General features: G+C 44.9%; 1 protein-coding gene across 3 annotated transcripts in view; it reads left to right on the plus strand.

The window, feature by feature from the left end:
* Positions 1-6,567: 6,567 nt before the first annotated feature.
* The window catches only part of LOC114599428 (receptor-type tyrosine-protein phosphatase V-like), a 51,753-nt gene continuing 38,323 nt past the window's right edge, over positions 6,568-19,997 (plus strand). For all 3 annotated transcript variants that reach the window (XM_028734665.2, XM_028734667.2, XM_028734666.2), the window contains exons 1-3: positions 6,568-7,017; positions 12,397-12,463; positions 16,509-16,775. In XM_028734665.2, the coding sequence (XP_028590498.2) occupies positions 6,946-7,017; positions 12,397-12,463; positions 16,509-16,775 (406 nt within the window). In that variant the 5' untranslated portion in view covers positions 6,568-6,945. The remainder of the gene's footprint in view (positions 7,018-12,396; positions 12,464-16,508; positions 16,776-19,997) is intronic.

The raw sequence follows: 19,997 nt of genomic DNA on the forward strand, positions 1-19,997 counted from the left end.
CAACAGGCTGAAGAGTAAGCTTAAAATATGATTTGCTTACTCCGTAGCCTTGCATTGATTTTCAGCTACTGCAGTAGTAAAAACTGGACAGGTAAAATACTTATATTTACAGTAAAAGCAGTCTCCGGCATGTGCCTAGGACTGGAGCAAGCACAGGGCAAGTCTGCCCTTATGGGTGGTTGAAAAGAGAGAGAAAAAGGGGAGAGGGAGGGAAATGAAAGTTACATGTGCCCTTTCCCTCCCATGAGAAGAGGGGAAATAACATCACACAGAGCCCTCTCTACCAATTACGTTTTCTATGGTCTGACTATTTGCTTCTTAGCAATTCAGCTCAAAATTAAGCTGGATGTTGTAGCCATGAGGTCTGCATTTAGATTTAAAGTAAAGATGGGGGTTGCAGACTGATTAAATTAGTCTTTGCTGCAGGTATCAAGTTACCCAGATCCTGGGATGAAGGCTCAAAGGCTGGTCCTGATTTCTGAAAACTCAGAACGGCCTCCCATTTTAAACAAAACAAATGGGGCTCCTGGTTAGACAATAAGGAGAAACGTGGCAGTCTTTATACGAGCAAAACTGGAGCCTGGTTCTGAGTGCTGTACTAGTTAAAAGAGTCTGCTTAAGGCAAATTGCATTGTACTGCCTAGTGAGCAGAGGGAACATTACTCTCAAAATACAAAGCCCTTCTTTTAAACTAGCTAAGTGAACTGGTTTTCCATAAATCACTTACAACAAAGCCAAAGCATTCAGGAATGCTTTTGTTGCAACGATACTGTAGTTGAAACTACACACTGTATTGTTGTTGAAGCTCCAAGGATAATCTAGCATCTTCCACCCTCCCAAAGTTCTAGTTTGCGAAACAGAATTCGCTCTTCCTTATTTTTCCTGACCCACATGCAACTATGTCTCCCAACCCAATGGAAGAACAATTTTTCCTCTTGCCAGACTTCAGTTAATCCTGATCCTATTCTCTTCCATTCTCATTTCTCCCTAACCATGGCTGCTGCTAGTCCAGTCTTTCTAACAATGCTTGGGTCGTGCTGCTTTCCTGTGCCTTAGCCACAGCAGAAGAGTGTGCATTATGCACTGTGATCTGCCTAGATGAGGGCTTAAAGCTGGCAGCAACACCCAATTCAAAGGGAAACTTAAAGCCTGTGTACTGGGCTGTCTGCAACCACGGATGCCTGGAAACCAGCCTTTCCAAACAAGCTTCCCATCCAGGAGCCAGCTGGCCCCCCCTCCCTCCTGCTCTGGCCAATCGCAAGAAGCTCCATCCCTCCCTCCCACCTCCCAAGAGCAGCAGGCAGCTCTTTCAGTTTCCCATCACCCTGCGGAAAAAGCCTAGAGTAAAGGATGCCCAACCACATCCTTGGGCTCCTTCACCATTGGGCTTGCTCTTTCCAAGGGAGTCTTTGCTTGTTTTTAAATAGCCTCATGTTACGTTCTGAGCCTTGACTGTGTTCCCGTTTTATAAACAGCACAACAGAGTGGAGGAAACGATACCATTTTGCATCAGGCCTCAATTCACTGCAGAAATGTTTTTGTTTTGGTTTTTTTATCCCCATCAATCCCAAAGGCTCTCCTGGAGAGTAGCAATACATTCAACTGCATTAAACAGCCTGTGAATTAAGAAACACACACACATAATAGATATTAAATTCCCCTAACGCCCCCACCCCAAATAGCTTGAAATATAGCTCATTTTAAAAGGCATTTTAAAGTTTGGAACATTGTTATGTGCAGTTTGCTTCTCTGGGCGGTGAGAAGTTCAAAGGGTTCAGAGATTTACCTGGGATTGGCTTCCTTTAAAGGCTTATTACAGTTATTAATATATGGATTTATTTACAAATACAGTTTGAGCAAAGGTGGAGGCGCACAGTTTAAACGCTCCAATGTTCAAAGCCTAATCCTACAGCAATCTACTCAGGCTTGAGGTTTAGGCAAGACAGCTCCCCTCTCACTAGGAACTAACCAGGAAATGTACAAGTGACTCACACACTTTCTTTCTATGCTTCTGGGCACCATGCACATGCTTTCTGCCTCTCTCTTGTAACACTAGACTTGTGATCACCTAATGAAATTGATTAGCAGTAGCTTTCAGGGAATGGGACGTGGGTGGCGCTGTGGGTTAAAGCCTCAGCACCTAGGACTTGCCGATCGAAAGGTCGGCGGTTCGAATCCCCACGGTGGGGTGCGCTCCTGTCGCTCGGTCCCAGCGCCTGCCAACCTAGCAGTTCGAAAGCACCCCCGGGTGCAAGTAGATAAATAGGGACCGCTTATTAGCGGGAAGGTAAACGGCGTTCCGTGTGTTGCGCTGGCTTGCCAGATGCAGCTTTGTCACGCTGGCCACGTGACCCGGAAGTGTCTGCGGACAGCGCTGGCCCCCGGCCTATAGAGTGAGATGGGCGCACAACCCTAGAGTCTGTCAAGACTGGCCTGTATGGGCAGGGGTACCTTTACCTTTACCTTTAGCTTTCAGGGAGCTGCTGTGGCTGCACCTCCCCACAGGGAAAGATGCTTGGGCTGCCCCTTCACATGATACCTGAAAGCACAGAAAGAATATATGCAACTATTCACTGTTTCCTAGTAATGTTTGAAATGGTTCTAAGACCCACTGCAGAAGTTACCACATCTCACCATCCCCTGCAAATAATTACTCGTGCAAGTGTTCTAGTCACATGAGCAGAAAAGCAAATGCACACAACAGCAAGACTCTTCTTCCACGAATAGGAAAAAACCATTTTCAATAAGGAAAAGAGGAAACTGCCTTGTATTGAGTCAGATTATTGGTCCATCTTTCTCAGTATTGTCTTCTTCACTGGTGGTGGGTAAGGAGGGCTTTACCCAAAGTGAGTCAAACCAGCAACACAACCATCATGCAAGTTAAGAAGGTGCTCCAAAAGCATCTTTGCATTCAACACGGGGCCCATGTCTGGAAAAAATTGAAAACTATTGGTACACTGTCAGGCAGCAGTTCTCCAGGGTCTCAAGCTGCAAAGACAACATAATACTGTAATAAATAATAATAATAATAATAATAATAATAATAATAATAATAATAATATAACTCTGGGCAGCTTACAACATATATAAAAACACAACAAAACATCAAACATTAAAAAACAAAATATCCTATACAAGCAACAAACAATCAATAAATCAATAGAAATCAACAATAACAACAGTCTACAGTTGTACCCAAATAAAAATAACTACCAACTCCAACTACACATTTAACCAACACCAACTCAACCAAAGGAACTTAAATTAGAACAATTTAAAACATTTTAAAACATTCTAGCCAGTTGCCACAAAGAGTTGTTCCAGCAACGTCCCAGTGGCCTCCCAGGAGCCTCTTTTAGCTGTTCAGGGTGAGTCAGGGCCCTGCCTTCAGGCCAGGTGAAAATGGGCCTTGCAGGAGGGAGTGGTCTTCCTTCCAGCACTCATGGCAGCAGCAATGTAAATTATTATTATTAAAATTACTAATAACAATAACAATATAAAGTTATAATTATTTAGAAGACATCTGAAGGCAGTCCTGTATTGGGAAGTTTTTAATGTTTGATGTTTTACTACGTTTTATATATGCTATAAGCCACCCAGAGTGGCTGGGGAAACCTAGCCAGATGGGTGGAGTCTAATTATTATTATTATTATTATTATTATTATTATTATTATTATTATTAACAACAACAACATTCAAAGCCAATTCCTTATTTCCAAACATTCTGTGTGCTCTCAAAGAGTTACAAATCTCAGCAACCTTAACAAACCTCAGTACCCAGAATTCTTTGAAGAGAAAAATATGCTTCAAGTGTTCTTTTGAGGTATAGAATGTACACAGCCTCAATAAGGTGACTTTCTCTTCTGCACATGTAAATGCCTGGGGTTTAACCTGGGACTCTACCACTGCTCTACCACTGAGTTATAGACCTTCCTCAAATGATAAAAACCTGTGTGCATCATCTGAAGAAGGTTCTTCTTCTTTCCATAGAGTGTTCCTCCACCTCAATCCATTTCCTGTCGTACAAGCTGGCTTGCCGTTCCTACTAAGCCACCCACACAGACTCTAATCCATAATGCACACCCAGTGATCTTTCAACACTCTTTGAGTCCCTGAAAACTATACGCAGGAATTAGATTTCAGTCGGCTGTAAACAAAGCAATGCAATCTTCTTTGCAGGGAGATTTTCTACCTCTTGCGGGCTTGTCCTCTCTGCCTCAGGCTCTAAAGGTGAACCAAAAAACCCTAGACAACACTTTTGAATGCATCTTAAGATATACCATATTGGTGTATGCACCTACACCAAGGAAACCATAGAAAATGCTAATGTTGACTTACTGAGAGACTCCAAGATGGATTTCTCAGATGATAATGATTTGGTATTCCTGTATACTTAATGACTTTGGATAAATTTTGAGAAGGGAGAAGAAGAACTGGTATTTTCTTCTACCTTCAATTTTCTTTTTGGTTCTAAACCAGAAACTCAAGTATTATTCTTGAAGAGCACATCCACCCAACCTGTGAACCACTGAGCCAACTGCAGCTCCCTTCCTCATGCATGGCAGCCTACAAGAGCTTGAAAATCCTCTCATTTTTGATGACCGCTTTAGGGGCAAAGGCTGGGGGGCAGGGTGTCAAATGTGTGTGCTCAGTCATCCTAAATCTTTCAACCTGTTTAAAATAGATTATTTTGAAAGATACTTCAAGTTGTTTGAGAGATTGGGATAACGTATCCCTTTTTTAATATAGAAGGAATGGGTTGTCTTGCAAAACATCTATAATCCGCATGTAATGACAGATTGTTAGGAAATGTATTTGGTTCATTTTCATTACATCTGTTAACAAAAGGTAGTGTTTCCTACCTTTCCTTTACCACACCAGCAACCCTATACAAGTAGGCTAGACTGGGGGCCAAATTAGATTTTGTACCAATGAAGACCCTCCCTTGAACTGCAAATAGCAGTTGACCACAGCAAATATGTTTTCAGAAAACAGGTCCAAAGTTGCTTAGGCTTCCCTGTGGCTATTTACGAAACCCAAAATGTACATATTAATTAACACCACACCTAGTTTGGCCCTAAGAGTTATTGTATGCAACATCTTCTCATGTCTTCTCTGTTGTGCCAGCACGAAATGCCACTCACTGAATTTTGCAGGCCCATTTGTTGTGTGAGAAATGAATGCCCAGGAATCTGGCAGCATGTAGCCAAAGTACAGACATAGCAATGGTCCAAAAGGCTGAAGCCCCTTCTCACTCTCACTGCCATTCTCTGCCATGTGCTGTGAGGGGTAAATGTTCAATTAAAAAATATATGTGTCATTTATTATACCTAGTTTTTTTACCTACCTACCTGAATCTAGTTTTTTTATCAGTACAGTGGTACCTCGGGTTACATACGCTTCAGGTTACATACGCTTCAGGTTACAGACTCCGCTAACCCAGAAATAGTGCTTCAGGTTAAGAACCTTGCTTCAGGATGAGAACAGAAATCATGCTCCGGCGGCACGGCAGCAGCGGGAGGTCGCATTAGCTAAAGTGGTGCTTCAGGTTAAGAACAGTTTCAGGTTAAGAACGGACCTCCGGAACGAATTAAGTACTTAACCCGAGGTACCACTGTAGTGAAAAAGACAACAAAGCTTGTAGGGTATGAGTGTGGTTAAGGTGTTGGACCCCATAGCGTGACAACCCATTAAGCTCCTTGTGTCGGTTTAGGATTTTAAAAACATTTTCATGCCACGTTTGATATTCACTTTTGAGGATCTGTAGGATTTTGTGTGACATGTGTATCATTGCACATGTGTATATAATGTGTGCGCTTCAAGGCAACCCTTGCCAGCAAAGGTTTGAAAGTTGTCTTGTTGTGTGTGCATGATTCACAATTTGTAATGCTTTTGTGTGCATATGGTATTCTTCAGTGTATGCATTCAAACTCTCAGCAGTACTTTCCCGGAGTGACAACCAGCGGGAGATGTTTGTTCCAATGAAATTCAAGCACATCATCAGCTTGATGGTCAAAGCTTGCCAACGGTTGATATGAAAATGTAACACGACGCAGAATATTTTATTGATCTAAAATTACTTAGAAGCCTGTATTGAGTCCAGATAATGACTGAATAGCTCTGAAGAATACAGAACTACAAAACTCTTATCTGAAATGCTATGAAAAAACAGCTACATCCAGGACAATCTTTATTTCAGTGAACTTTTCAGGGGTTTTTTTATTATCACAGTTCTGGCTCAGGGGCTCGGTCAGCCTGAGGTCTCACTGTTTTGAAACTCCACTGACCATCCCGGAGCTTTTGAGTTTATGGGAACTGAGACTCCTAGTGGGTCAACGCTGCTGTCTGTTCATTCCAGGAGAGAGAGAACAGGCACACATTTCTCTTTGGGCTACTCTACCACCCTGAGCAATAAGAGCAAACCACCCCCCAGTCCCTCCCCGGCAACTTCTGTCAGCTTCGACAAACTTGTTCTCAAAGAAGAAAATGCCTAAAAAACAAAAGAAAAACCCAGGACAAAAGACGTCCTCTTGGAGACACACACCCATAGAAACAGACACTCCCACATGGAGGAACAGCGCTGGCAAGGCTTGCTCACACACGCAGCCACACACGTACAGCCTCTCTCGCGCAGGGAACAGTCGATGCTCCCCCACACAGAGAGGAAGGCACACTCTCCCTCTCTCAGACACACAGGCACGCTCCTCGTCCTCTCATGCAGAGCCTCTCGCGAACTCACACATACACCTTTGAACTCCCCGGCAAACTGGCGGCTGGAGCTGGCATCCTGCATGCCAGGGCCCTGATGTCACAGCCCAGCAAGAGAAGTCTGCAGGAGTTGCCGTAGGGACAGCTGGGTGAGGAGGGCAGCTGCTCTTCGAAGAGGACTATAACTTGCTGCTGCGGCTGCTTTTCTCTGCTCCTCGTTCCCCTCTCTCCACCAGATGCTGTGGCTGCTGCTGCTGCTGCCCATGGAATGGGCCTCTTCGCAGGCGCATCTGCAAGCTGTGGTTGAGGTGAGTCCAGGTTTCTCTCTCTCTCTCTCTCTCTCTCTCTCTTCCAGTGCCTTTCCTCGCTGGCGGTGGAGGCCGGCTCCTCCGAGTTACAGCCAGCCTGCATTTCTCTGCTCCGCTGGGGGATGAGAGCATTCCTGCCTGCTGGCCACACAGCTGCACTGAATTAGCACCATTGCCCATTAGAGAAGCCTGGCTCCCTCCAGGAGCTTCCCCGGGCCTCTCCTCTAAATGAGACCACAGAGCCCTGTGCCAAGGCAGTGCGCGTTAACAGGACAGGAGGACACTTAATGTGGTGCATGGGGATTCGCAGCGCTCAGGAACGGGGCATGGGAAGGGGCATGGCCTAGTAGTAGGGCTCATGGAGAAGGTCTCAGGTTCAGTCCCCAGCATCTCCTGGTAGGAGATGGACCCCTACCTGAAACCCCAGAGTTGTTTAGACCAAGGGTCTGACTTGGGAAAAGGTAGCTTCCTGAGTGAGGAGGCAAAGCCACACAGTGAGCCTGTAAACAGAGATGGGAGCTTGTCATGAGTAACTGCCGTGGTGCTCAGTGTGTGTGGCACATTCTGCCGCCGCTCACACCTTCACCTGCCCGACTCAGAAGCACACCAGGTTCCCAGTCTGGATGCTGAGTCTGTTGGAAATGCTGGAATGAGGTGCATTATTAAACTTCATACTCTATACTTTTAGTTCTACTTGGGTGTTTCCTGCCAGCCTCTCTGGACTTATGTATGATTCCCACACACACACACACCCCGACTGGGGCACATGAACCCTCATCAGGCGCAGCTCTGTGACCTGTTTCCATTAAGGGCCTAGTTCCTCCTTCCCCCCTCACAATGCATTGATAGTTGTAGAAATTTGCCTTTACGCAAATCTACGGTGCGGCCAGACCTGGAATACTGTGTAAAGTTCTGGTTGCTGCACATCTAAAAGGATATTGTAGAGCTAAGAAAGGGGCAGAAAGGGGCAAGCAAAATGATCAGGGACCAGATCAGTTCTCTTTATATATATATATTAGTTTCCAACATATCCTTTTCAACAATAATTAAACGTACTTTAACATCTTATACAATTTTTTGACTTCCATCAATCACATCTGAAAATTTTCCAATCTATTTACTTAATTTATATTTCTTATTTTCACTATTACATTTAAATTTCATAGCTAATATCTCTCTTCTTTGCAATATTTCATATATTTCCCCTTACAAAACTTCTTGTAGACCTACAGCATAATTTGTTGATTACAATTGCTCTTCAAATAGTTCGTATATTTCTTCCAATCCTCTGTAAATCTTTGGTCCCGCAGGTTTTGAATCCTTCCTTTTATCCAATTCTGCGTAGTCCATTAATTTTGTCTGCCGTTCTTCTTTCGTCGGGACCAGATCAGTTCTCGTACAAGGAAAGGTCACAACTCCTAGGGCCTTTTTTTGTTCAGGGAGAAGGGAGCGAACAAGGAGGGATGTAAAGAGATGGAAATTATACCTGGTGTGGACAGAGAGAATATTAGCACTCTCTCATAAGACCAAAACCCAGGGTTGTCCAATATTGGGACATTTAGGACAGGCAAAAGGAAGCACCGCAAGATGTAGTAATGGCCACCAAGCTGGGTGACTTTAAAAGGGGATTTGATAAATTCATGGAGGCTATCAACAGCTATTAGCCACAATGGCCTTATGTACTACTGCCTGAATCAGAGACAGTATTGCTGTGGTTGTTTGAGGGGGCCATTGAGCTCATGTCCTTCCCATAGGCATTTAGAAGGCCACTGTAAGAACAGGATGCTGGACTAGATAGGCTTTTGGTCTGATTTGTTCATTGACTCTGTGTGCCGGTTCAGGATTTTGGCCTCCCAAAATTCTCCACTCTATTTGTGTACAGAAAGAAACTTGTGTTTCAGAGCATTTCTCCAGAGAGAGGAGAAATTATCCTCATTATTATGTCGCTATTTCGTGTGGCAGTAGCACATCTTCTCCATCCCCAAGTCCCCACCCCCCTTTGTTGCCAAAGGGTCCTAGCATCATTCTGGATCATGCACGAGATAGAGGAGAATGATGGCACCACAAAAAAGGTGGATAATATTAGTAGAAAATTCTGCAAAATGGCTTTCTCTTTTTGGGAGGAGGGGGAAGAATGAGGTAAGAGGAAGAATGAAAATTCACATTTTTTTATCTTCTAAGAAATTTCAGCTCTGCTCTAGAGAAGGTTGATCAGCCAGGCAGGTGATTTCCCTGGTGATTCTGATCACTTTCTTCATATCATGAGAACCATCCTGGAGGCAGGGTGAGGCCGAGGACAGGGATTGGTGTTGCATTGCCCTGCCACTTGCGAGAATTCCCCAGATGCATTGCATGAGATGCTATTCCAACCATAAGATTTACATACTTGCAAGCCTTTGAAAATCCTCTTTTTCATTTGGGTAGTTTTCTGGGAGTTCAGAGATGCTGGACTCCCATAATCCTTGACCCTTGTCTATACCCACTGGTGATAATGGGAGCTGGAGTCCAACAATGTCTATAGGGTGCCTTGTTGGTAACTCCTGCACTAGATCTTGGTTTTAACCATGATATTCAGCAGCATATTCAGAACAAACAAAACAGTATTCATCATCACACACAATTCATATGTGGAAATCATTGCTACAAGCTGTAATAATGGCCACACTAGTATAAATACCTTTAAAAATGAATTTCAAAAGTCAGGTTGTTCAATGACAACTAGTAATAATCTTGAAGGACAGAACTTCCTTCCACGTTTCATGAATAGAACTTCACTGTTCAGGGTTAATGGATGTGGGGGGAATACAACAGGAGAAAGCTATTCCAGCATGCCTTGCTTGTGAGCAATCCAGGGTCATCCAGCTGGGAGAGTTGCCAGCTTCGGTCCTTTCCAGTCCATGTAGCCCTGCCTTTAACAGCAACTTGATGCACAGACATTGGGAGGAATTCAGCTCCACATTGCTACAAACATTCCATCAGAATGCATTTCTGCTAGCCCAATGAAATCATCTCCCCATACATGCTGTTCTGGGGGGTACTGCTGACCCCCACTTCCACTAATTTGTTGAGTTGGAAGGAAGCCTCATTGTGCTAGTGGAAGTCCTTGTATGGGCTTCTGCTAGCAGGACCAGTTAGTTGAATCTGGCCCCGGATAATGTTTATTTCCATCCTGCAAAAAAACAACAACATTGTACCCACTGATTTCTACACATCAGCCTGTTGTGGAAAGCAGACCTGCTCCTTTCTGCTGGCAACCTTGCTGGTTGCCATTATTGGAGACAGAATGCAGGATAAGGGGAATCTTTGGTCAGACCCTGTTAAGCAAATCTTAGGGGTTTTTGTTCTTGTCCAAATCTCATTGTAAAAGTAGGAGCCAAATTAGGACATTGGAGCTTAAACTGAACCTGATGCAAAGAGGAGGAACTCCCATAGATCATTTCTTCCTGGTTTTCCAACTTCACGTTCCTCCAACCTAACTATTGCCATAGGGCTGCAACTAGAGTGGAGGCGAAATCTAGACATTTTATGCAGTTGGGTAACTTTCCCCATCATTAAAAATAAAATTAAAAGCCTTAGGAGGTTATAAATTTAAGTGGAGGGAAAGTGTGGTGTCCATGTGCTTGACCCTCCCTCCCCATTTCTTTCATTTACAGTGGTGCCTCGCAAGACGAAAATAATCCGTTCCGCGAGTCTCTTCGTCTAGCGGTTTTTTTGTCTTGCGAAGCAACCCTATTAGCGGCTTAGCGCTATTAGCGGTTTAGCGGCTTATCGGCTATTAAAGGCTTAGCGGCTTAGCGGCTAAAAGGCTATTAGCGGCTTAGCGGCTTAGAAAAGGGGGGGGGAGCGGAAAAAAATTGCAAGACTCGCAAGACGTTTTCATCTTGCGAAGCAAGCCCATAGGGAAAATCGTCTTGCGAAGCAACTCAAAAACGGAAAACCCTTTCGTCTAGCGGGTTTTCCGTCTTGCGAGGCATTCGTCTTGCGGGGCACCACTGTATAATCTCACACACACACACCAACTGTTCTTCCACCGGTATCTTAGCTTTTGGTAAAAATGGGAAAATACATACCACCTTCCTATCACTGTTCCTCTATTTATGTTTACATATGCAGACTTACGATGTTGTTTTACACACACACACAAACACCTGTGAGGGAACATTGACTGCATGTAATGCCTAGGTAAAGGTAAAGGGACCCCTGACCATTAGGTCCAGTCGTGGCCGACTCTGGGGTTTCGGTACTCATCTCACTTTATTGGCTGAGGGAGCCGGCGTACAGCTTCCGGGAGGTCATGTGGCCAGCATGACTAAGCCATTTCTGGCGAACCAGAGCAGCGCACGGAAACACCGTTTACCTTTCCGCCAGAGCGGTACCTATTTATCTACTTGCACTTTGACATGCTTTCGAACTGCTAGGATGGCAGGAGCAGGGACCGAGCAATGGGAGCTCACCCCGTCGTGGGGATTCGAGCTGCCGACCTTCGAACCCACAGCACCACCTGTGTCCCATGTAATGCCTAGTTTGGCCCTGATTGTTTACTTCAGGCACCGACCTTTGCTGGCCACATACCAAAATGGGGAGAACCAGGGAGTCCACTACAGCTGCAGCATAATGACTTGACCCTTGTTACGAAGAAAGCAACCTGGATAATGCCACAAAGAGAAACAATGCAAGAGGCAGGGCTTGGCTATACACAGCAACAAGTCTGGCTTCCAGAGAGGCGTACCAAGCTGGGAAGGGAGGCTGGCAGCCAGACCTTACAGTTTCTGAGAGCCAGTCTAGGTAGGATCTGTAGTTGGACAGCACTTGGCAGCTGTCAATGCTGAGCCATTGACTGTGAAAAGAAGATGTAGCCTTCCACCACTCAGGCATTCCATGCTATGCCCCTCCATGGATGCAAACTCTCTTCCCCTTTGAGGTTGTGGTAGCAATGTCTAGAGAGGATGCACTTCTGTTTTAAAACAGTTTCATGCACCCATCCCTGGTCATTAACTATTCTGGATGGGGCTGATAGGAGCTGGAGTCCAATACATCTGGAGGGCACCAGGATAGGGATGACTGGACTTAGTGATTCTAATCAGAGAGGTGTCCCCTCCACATATTGCAGGTGTGAGGGACCAGGCATAAAGGTGGGTATCTCAGGGGTGGGGAAACCTGTGGCCCTATCATCTGTGACCATTGGCCATGCTCACTGGGAGCGATGGGAGTTGGAGTTCAGCAACATCTGGAGGGTCACAGATTCCACACCACTGGGGTGTCATAACACTAGAGGTGTTGTGTCTCTTTGTTTTTATGGCAGAATAGAGATGCAGTCTTTTTCTGAGCCGTGCTTCTATCCAGACACCACTAAGGATTTTATTAATTTCAATCTCATAGGATGACAGATGCAACCAAACAGATTGGCAAAGGAATCCAGGAGTGGAAGGACTGCCTGACGAGAAAGGTGAGTTTTCTGCTCCTCTCCCCTGGGAGTTCCCAGACAGGGAAATCTGGAATATCACAGGAATATCCACTGTTATTGGAGCCAGATATATTTCCCTAGAGATCGCTCCAAGGGACAAAGTGAGGGAGTGATGGAGACCTAAGGGAGTGAGAATGTAATGGGAAGGTGTCCCTCAATGTTCTCACCTTCTTTTCCCTGAAGAAGAGGGAGAGATACTTTTTCTCCCCAGTGCAGCTCAGCCTTCAACTTCCAACTGGCTTTTATGGAGCCAAGCTTCATGGGAAAGCTCACAACTTGAAAAACCCCCCTTTATCTAAAGAGTCACTGAAAACTATTTGTGGCATTTGTGTGTGTCGGGGTGGTGGTGGCATTCTTACAGTCCACAACTTTTAAAAAGAATTGGCTCATTGTGCACGTTGGGAGACCGCAAACCCTTTATAGGAGGCTGGGGCAACCCAGTCAGATGGGTGGTTACTACTACTAATATGTGTGTGAGTGTGAGTGTGTTTAATTAAAATAGTAGTCAATAAAGAAGGAGGGTGGAGATTGTGTTGCTAGTCTCTAATTTTCCTTCCTTCCTTCTGAGGAGTTCAGAGCAATATTCAATATCCAGTTTTATCCTCACCCAGGATTATATCTAAGGCTTAAAGGACAGTGACTATGCCAACATCACCTTCTAAGCTTCATGACTGAGTCTAGGTTTGCTCAGTCCTATTCTTACACTCTGTCCACAACACAACACAAGCTCTGTATCATATGTCCTATAAGTGTTTGTGACATTTGCACTACCACATTCCATGCAGCAATGCACACACCTAGGGAAATATTCTTCTCCCGGCACCATGTTTCTACAGACTGTTCTGCGTAAAAAGAAACCTGGAGCCAGTGCCGAATTGTACTAGGACTCCCTTATTCAGGCGATTCTCCAAAGTATTGTTCACCTTTTCTGTGTATGAATTTCAGTGTGTTTTCAAGTAGCTAGAGATACACAGTAGTAGATGAAAGCTTCTGAACCGTCTTGGCGAAACAAAGAACTGTTAAATGTCAGATCTATTTAGGCAAGCAAGATGCACATTCAAGATCATGAAAAGTGACAGCAGCATTCTACAAGTGTTCCGCCTTAGCATAAAAATAGATGTTGAATTCTGCAAGGTACCTAATACTTGCAGGGATTGAGAATATTGTGAAGGAAAGGCCCAAAATGAATTGGCAAAAGTTATTATTGCTTTCCTCCCAGAAACCAAGTCAAGCCAAATTCTCTTAACTCAGGGACTGCACAGATCGAGCATTTCCATCATTATCATCATCATCATCATCATCATCATCATCATCATCATCATTATACCCTGCCCATTTGACTGGGTTGCCCCAGCCACTCTGGGTGGCTTCCAATGTAAATAAAAGCATAATAAAACATTACACATTAAAAAGCTTCCCTATACAGGGCTGCCTCCAGATGTCTTCTAAAGGTTATATAGTTATAAAACCTTGAAGTTTTTATCAATATTAATTAACCTGGATACCTGTTTGCTCAACCATTAATTGCAGCATGCAGAATTTCCACATAGGTGAGTTCAGCACAAGCCACCAAGAATATGTTAACAATTACAACATGCAAAAGTAGCACAGGTTGCACACAGACTTTGCCAGCAAGCAGGTAAACAGGGCATTAGACATACTTCTAATACATCAGCAAAGCAATAAATAAGGCCTTTGTCTCCAGAGAGAATTACACTGCAATCCTAGGAACACATTAAGACTTCATTATGTAGATACTTCTCCACAGTGGGTTAGAATTAGAAAGGAACAGGGCAAGGTCTGCCTTAAACTGCTAATTCACCTAATGAAACCACCCAAGGTGTCTGCAGATCTTGCATCCAAAACTCATAATTATCTCCACCAGGGGGGAAAAGCATACCAAAGTATTGTGGAACCTGAAAGGCCAACAGATTCATTGTGACATAAGCTGTCATCGACTAGAGTTCACATCTTCTGATGCATGAAGAGTTATGCACAGTTAGTGGATATACATGGGCATAGAGGGGAAAGATAGTAAACAATGAAGCCAAATAGCATGAAATGCAGGAGTGACAGGCTCTGTTTACACATGTACGTGTGCATACACATTGCAGACAAAGATTTCAGTACTTGTATGATTGGATGAAACCCACCACGTCCCACCATTGCACACAAAACATGCCCCATTGCCTGAACAGGGCTACAACCTATGGTGATTCTGCACAAAGCTTATATGTCAACAAAATAAACATAGTGGCCAATCACAACAGCAATGTGCAATAGCACAACATTCCTAGCTTCACTATGCTAATTTTTAAATTACCTGCCTGCAGTAGGAGAGGAAACTATTATCTATGTTGATGCCATTTCACGCTGGGATGAAGTGCCTTCACAGAAAAATGATGGCTTTTAGGTTAGGAACAAGGTGTTTTCTAAAGACTGCCAATGGTTTATGAATATTGCCATTTTTGTGTTGCTTTATTCTTTTCTGTAGAGACTGACATGTTTGTCCTAGGTCAAGCATCCCCAAACTCAGCCTTCCAGCTGTTTTGGGACTACAACTCCCATCATCCCTATCTAACAGGACCAGTGGTCAGGGAGGATGGAAATTGTAGTCCCAAAACAGTTGGAGGGCCGAGTTTGGGGATGCCTGCCCTAAGTAGACACCAGAAGGGCATTGTTGACAGGGCATTACAAAAATTACATGTAATGCATTGGAAGATGAGCAGGTGAATGAACACCTGATGCTATGGTTGGCTTTATGGATGATGTCTGTAAGACTGTTGCTTGTATGAAAATGGAGGTAGAGTTGGCATCTGGGTTTGTTGCAGAATCTGGTCCTTAGGTTTCTGTCTCCATTTGATGGTTAATTGTTGCTAGTGACTAGGCAGTTTCAATTTAGGGGCTCTATGCACGTGTGGACAGGGCTACCACCCAAGGCCTGTGGAATTGTCCAGGATAGGCTGTAGATTATTCATGATGCATTGGGGCACCTTTACCTGGGAGCCATAGGTGACAACAAGTTATTTTCTCTTCTGGATCTGACTCGTAGAAGGATATGCCTGGGAGTCAGACTGGCTTTTTCAGTCTCTTATTTGCATTTCAGGGTGAGGGTGTCATCAGTTTCAGGAATGCCTGATGTAAATATTGAGTTCCTTTCTAAGGAGCTGGAACAAACGTGGTTGAATTGTGGGGCTTGACTGCAGACAATGAATCATGTAGTGCTGGGGTTGCCAACACTGCTCCCCCCCCCCACTTTGACCACTTCAAAATTGCTGATGGTCTTAGCAGACCAACTTATGATTTTCCTGTCTGTTGTTTAGCAATTGTAGATGCTAAAGAATTAAAACATGACTATTCTAATGCAGTGGATTTGCCTGTCATACTAGTGTTCCTTTTTATAAACCAACCACTCCCACTCAGGCTCAGCATGAGAGTGAGGAGGCTTTGCTGATATCTCAAGGGCCTCCGACTTTTTGGCCCAGATCAGGGGTAGCCAATGTGGTGCTTTCCAGTTGCTTTGGACTGCAACTCTCACCAGCCCCAGCCAACATGGCCCATGGTCAGGGATGAAGGGAACTCCCCTGAGTCTGTGTGGCTCATTTAACATCAACGTGAAACTGAGCCTTTAATGTCACTGGCTCAGTCATGTGGAATGCTCTTCCAATAGAGATTCAACAGATGTTCGCTGAAAACTTTTATGTGCCGCCACACTCATAGAGTCAACAAAGAAACATAGTTAGTTCGTGATCTGTTTTAGATTCTTATCTACTTTTTAGTGTCTCTGTGTGTGTTTGTGACAGCTTTGTGTGTGTGTTATACAATTATTTTTAAATAATAAATAATAAATAATAAATAACATGGAGCCCACAACATCAGGATAGCATCACATTGCCTACTCACCTAGGTGATGAAGGTGTTATTGATCTATGTCAGATAGAGAACAGGCCTTTGGGTTTGGGGGCTGAAGACAGCAGACCCTGAAGGACAATACAGTTTTGAGCACCTTATGGTCTATCTTCCCCAGGACACTTCCTGAATGTGAGCATCAGCAGCCAAGGCCGCTCTGACTACCTCCTCTTGACCTGGGGAAGGCCCTCTGGAGGTGTCCGGGGCTTTTCACTAGCCCTTTATGACTTCAAGACAGACTCTTTGCTGCAGAATGGATCAGCTGGGCTTGATGCCACCAGTTTCGACTTCCAGGGCTTGCTTCCTGGGACACGATACAGCATTGAAGTCACCGCGCTGCTGGTCTGTGCACGAAACTACAGCAGGAGAGTCACTGGGCAGACAGGTAAGTGGGAGACAAATGCATCTACTTTGCCGCGTGAGGCTATTCTGAGCGTAGAGTTGGTTTATATTTAGAAACATGGACATAGCCTTTTCTCCCTTTCATTCACACACTCAAGACTCAGCATGCCACATTGTGTAATGGTGGCCTCCCCTTGACATGCCTGGCTGTGTGCTTTCTTCAAAAGTTGAAAGTGCTCACTTCTATAATAATAATCATAATAATCATAATTTTATTGTTTATACTCCACCCATCTGTCTGGGTTTCCCCAGTCACTCTGGGCGGCTTCCAGCAAAATATAAAAAATAATAACATTTCAGACATTAAAACCTTCCCTGAATAGGGCTGCCTTCAGATGTTTTCTAGCTTACTGAACAAGTAAAAGAACAACTCAGTGGGTCAGGATGGAGGCAAGAACCCCTGGCTTGTGAGCTGCTATGCCATGGAGGAAAGTCCCACTCAGCTAGCACTATGCCTTGCACTAGTGCAGATAGTTCATTGAGCCTTGCCCTCAAAAATCAAAGCTGCCATTTCATTGTCAAAGCTGCCAGATACCCATAAAGAAAGGAAAGGACAATGGAGCCACCTAGGACTTTTGCTTTCATTTAATACCCTCTGCCATTCGTATCCTCCTTAGAGTCTGAAGATACATGGCAGAAGATGCTTCTGGGAGGCTATGCCAGTCACGGCTTTCACACTGATGTTCATGCAAATACAGTGGTACCTCAGGTTACATACGCTTCAGGTTACAGACTCCGCTAACCCAGAAATAGTACCTTGGGTTAAGAACTTTGCTTCAGGATGAGAACAGAAATCTTGCTCCAGCGACGCGGCAGCAGCAGGAGGCCCCATTAGCTAAAGTGGTGCTTCAGGTTAACAGCAGTTTCAGGTTAAGAACGGACCTCCAGAACGAATTAAGTACTTAACCTGAGGTACCACTGTACCATCAAATGTTAAAAAAGTGCAAGATCACTTTACAGTATACTTGTTTTTTTCTAAGACATCTACAGTGGTGTTAACTTGATTTTGGATGGAAGAAGAGCTTCTGCTAGCTCTTCCAGGCTGAATTGCTTTAGCTGTGTCAGGCTAAATATAACATGATGTACCAGTACTTGCGGTTCTACATCCAGTATTTAGCACAAATGCAGCAACATCTGGCTGTTTTTTCTGCTTGCACATCCAAGCTGGGCCAATAAAATGTGTGTCTGGCCCATCGTTTATGCAACACTATACCCTCTTGTTCACAACTTCCAGATGCTTTGCTGGGGAGGGGGAATACTTTGTTCCATTATCCCTTCTCAGCATTTGCCATTTCATTCCAGAAACATCTGAATCGTATAGCTAAAAGCAACATGTTGTTTTGTGCATGCAACATTGCTTTTATTAACGCTGCAATCCTAAGTATTTCCTGCTTGGAAGCAAAGTCTCATTAGTTAGAATGAAACTTGCTACCAAGTTAGTTTTCTTAAGATGGATCACAGCTTATCCTCCAAACCACTCTGCATCTTATTCTTTTGTACAGCTGCAGGAGGGTTTTTTTATCTTCCTCCCTGGTTTGCAATTTACATGTACAATGATATTGAAATCAACTAAGGCAAACTGATTTGCAACCTTTCCCTGTGACTTGCACAGAAACTGAGAGCAGAAACTGTCAGGCTCTGCAGGCAGCTGGCAGCAAAGTTAGCTCAGAGTGATTCCATGGCCGCCTGTTCCTAATGTAATGGTACCACAACCGTCTCACAATGTCCTTGTGGACTTTGGAACAGTGGGAGCCACTAATTGCAGAAACAGCCCAAGGTTTTCTGTTGGAGCAACTGATATGGGTCGTTCTATTACAGACAAACTGTGCCCAGACAATTCTGTTACAGAGAAGTGTTTTCCAGGCTTATGAAAAATTCCTTTGATCGCAGAAGTTCGTGTATCAGTCACCAGCTGAAATTTGCTGAATGCAGTGTTTTCACAAAAACTGTTTTTACCACAGTCACACATTTGAGGTGGTGTACGTTTCCATTTAAGTGCTTTTTATTGTCATTCAAGCTGTAGCAGAACCTCATTGCAGTTTTTGCTTGTGAAAGTGCCTCTGAAGTATAGCAACAACCAGGGTCGGAGCTAGGGTAGGATTGCACCCAGCGGCGTAGCGTGGGTTGTCAGCACCCGGGGCAAGGCAAGTAATTTGCGCCCCCTAACCCGGGGCAAGGCAAGTAATTTGAGCCCCCTAACCCCTAACCTGCCGCCGCTGCCAGCTTCTTCTTGCTGCTGCCTGGGCTGGGGTATTTACGGTAAGGTAGCCACGGCGGTGGGTGCGGGTCCGTGTCAGGTGATCTGAGGCGAGTTGCCGCTGGCGCTGCCGCCCAAACGCCGCCGCTTGCCCTGAGGAGGAGGAGGGCAGAGAGGCGAGGAAAATGCAACATGGCCCAGCAGCTGCAGCAGCGGTGGCGGCGGGGCTGTGAGGAGGGGCTGCCTGGTGCGCCCTCCGCGGCCCTGACGCGCGGGACCGCGGCGAGCGCTGAGAGCCGCTGCCAGCTTGTCGGTTGCGCGAGACATGGGGCTCTGCTACAGCCTGCGCCCGAGGCTCTTCGGCGACTCCGGAGGCGGTGAGCGCGCCCCCCCAGATGTTGCGCCGGGTGTGGACGGCCCCCCCTGCACCCCCCACGCTACGCCACTGATTTCACCTGACCCAAGTCCCCACCACAAACATAATTCATAGAACCGTATAGTTGGAAGGGATTCCAAGGATCCTCTAGTCCACAATCCCCTGCAATGCAGGAACCCTAGCTAAGTATGGCCTTCCAAACTCAGTTTCAAAACCTCCAATGAAGGTAAAACATGCTATATGCATTATTTAGTAAATGAAATTTACTTTTAAAAAATAATGTGTTAGGTGAGATTACTGGTTGAAGTAATGATTTAAATCCTGCAAATATTTAGGGTGTGTACATACTGTGTGATAATGTGCATTCGGAGCTGGATGCAGGAACCTTTTTCGGGTGCTGTACACATCCCCATGTCATCCCTGCCCCCGCACTAATGCTTCATTTGCTGGAGTGCTTATAATCCATTTTGTGCTGAGAATGCACTTCTCAAGCGCACGCTGCCGGCGTGTGTACACAGAGCAGGCTTTCTCAGGTCACCTCCTATTGGGGCAGACCTTCCGGCCTTGCAGGACTGTGCCAATCCCCCTCCCTGTATTTAACTTGTCTATGAATGAAATAGTCAAAACAGGAA

Source organism: Podarcis muralis, chromosome 5, assembly GCF_964188315.1.
Source record: "Podarcis muralis chromosome 5, rPodMur119.hap1.1, whole genome shotgun sequence".
NCBI classification, from domain to species: Eukaryota; Metazoa; Chordata; class Lepidosauria; order Squamata; family Lacertidae; genus Podarcis; species Podarcis muralis.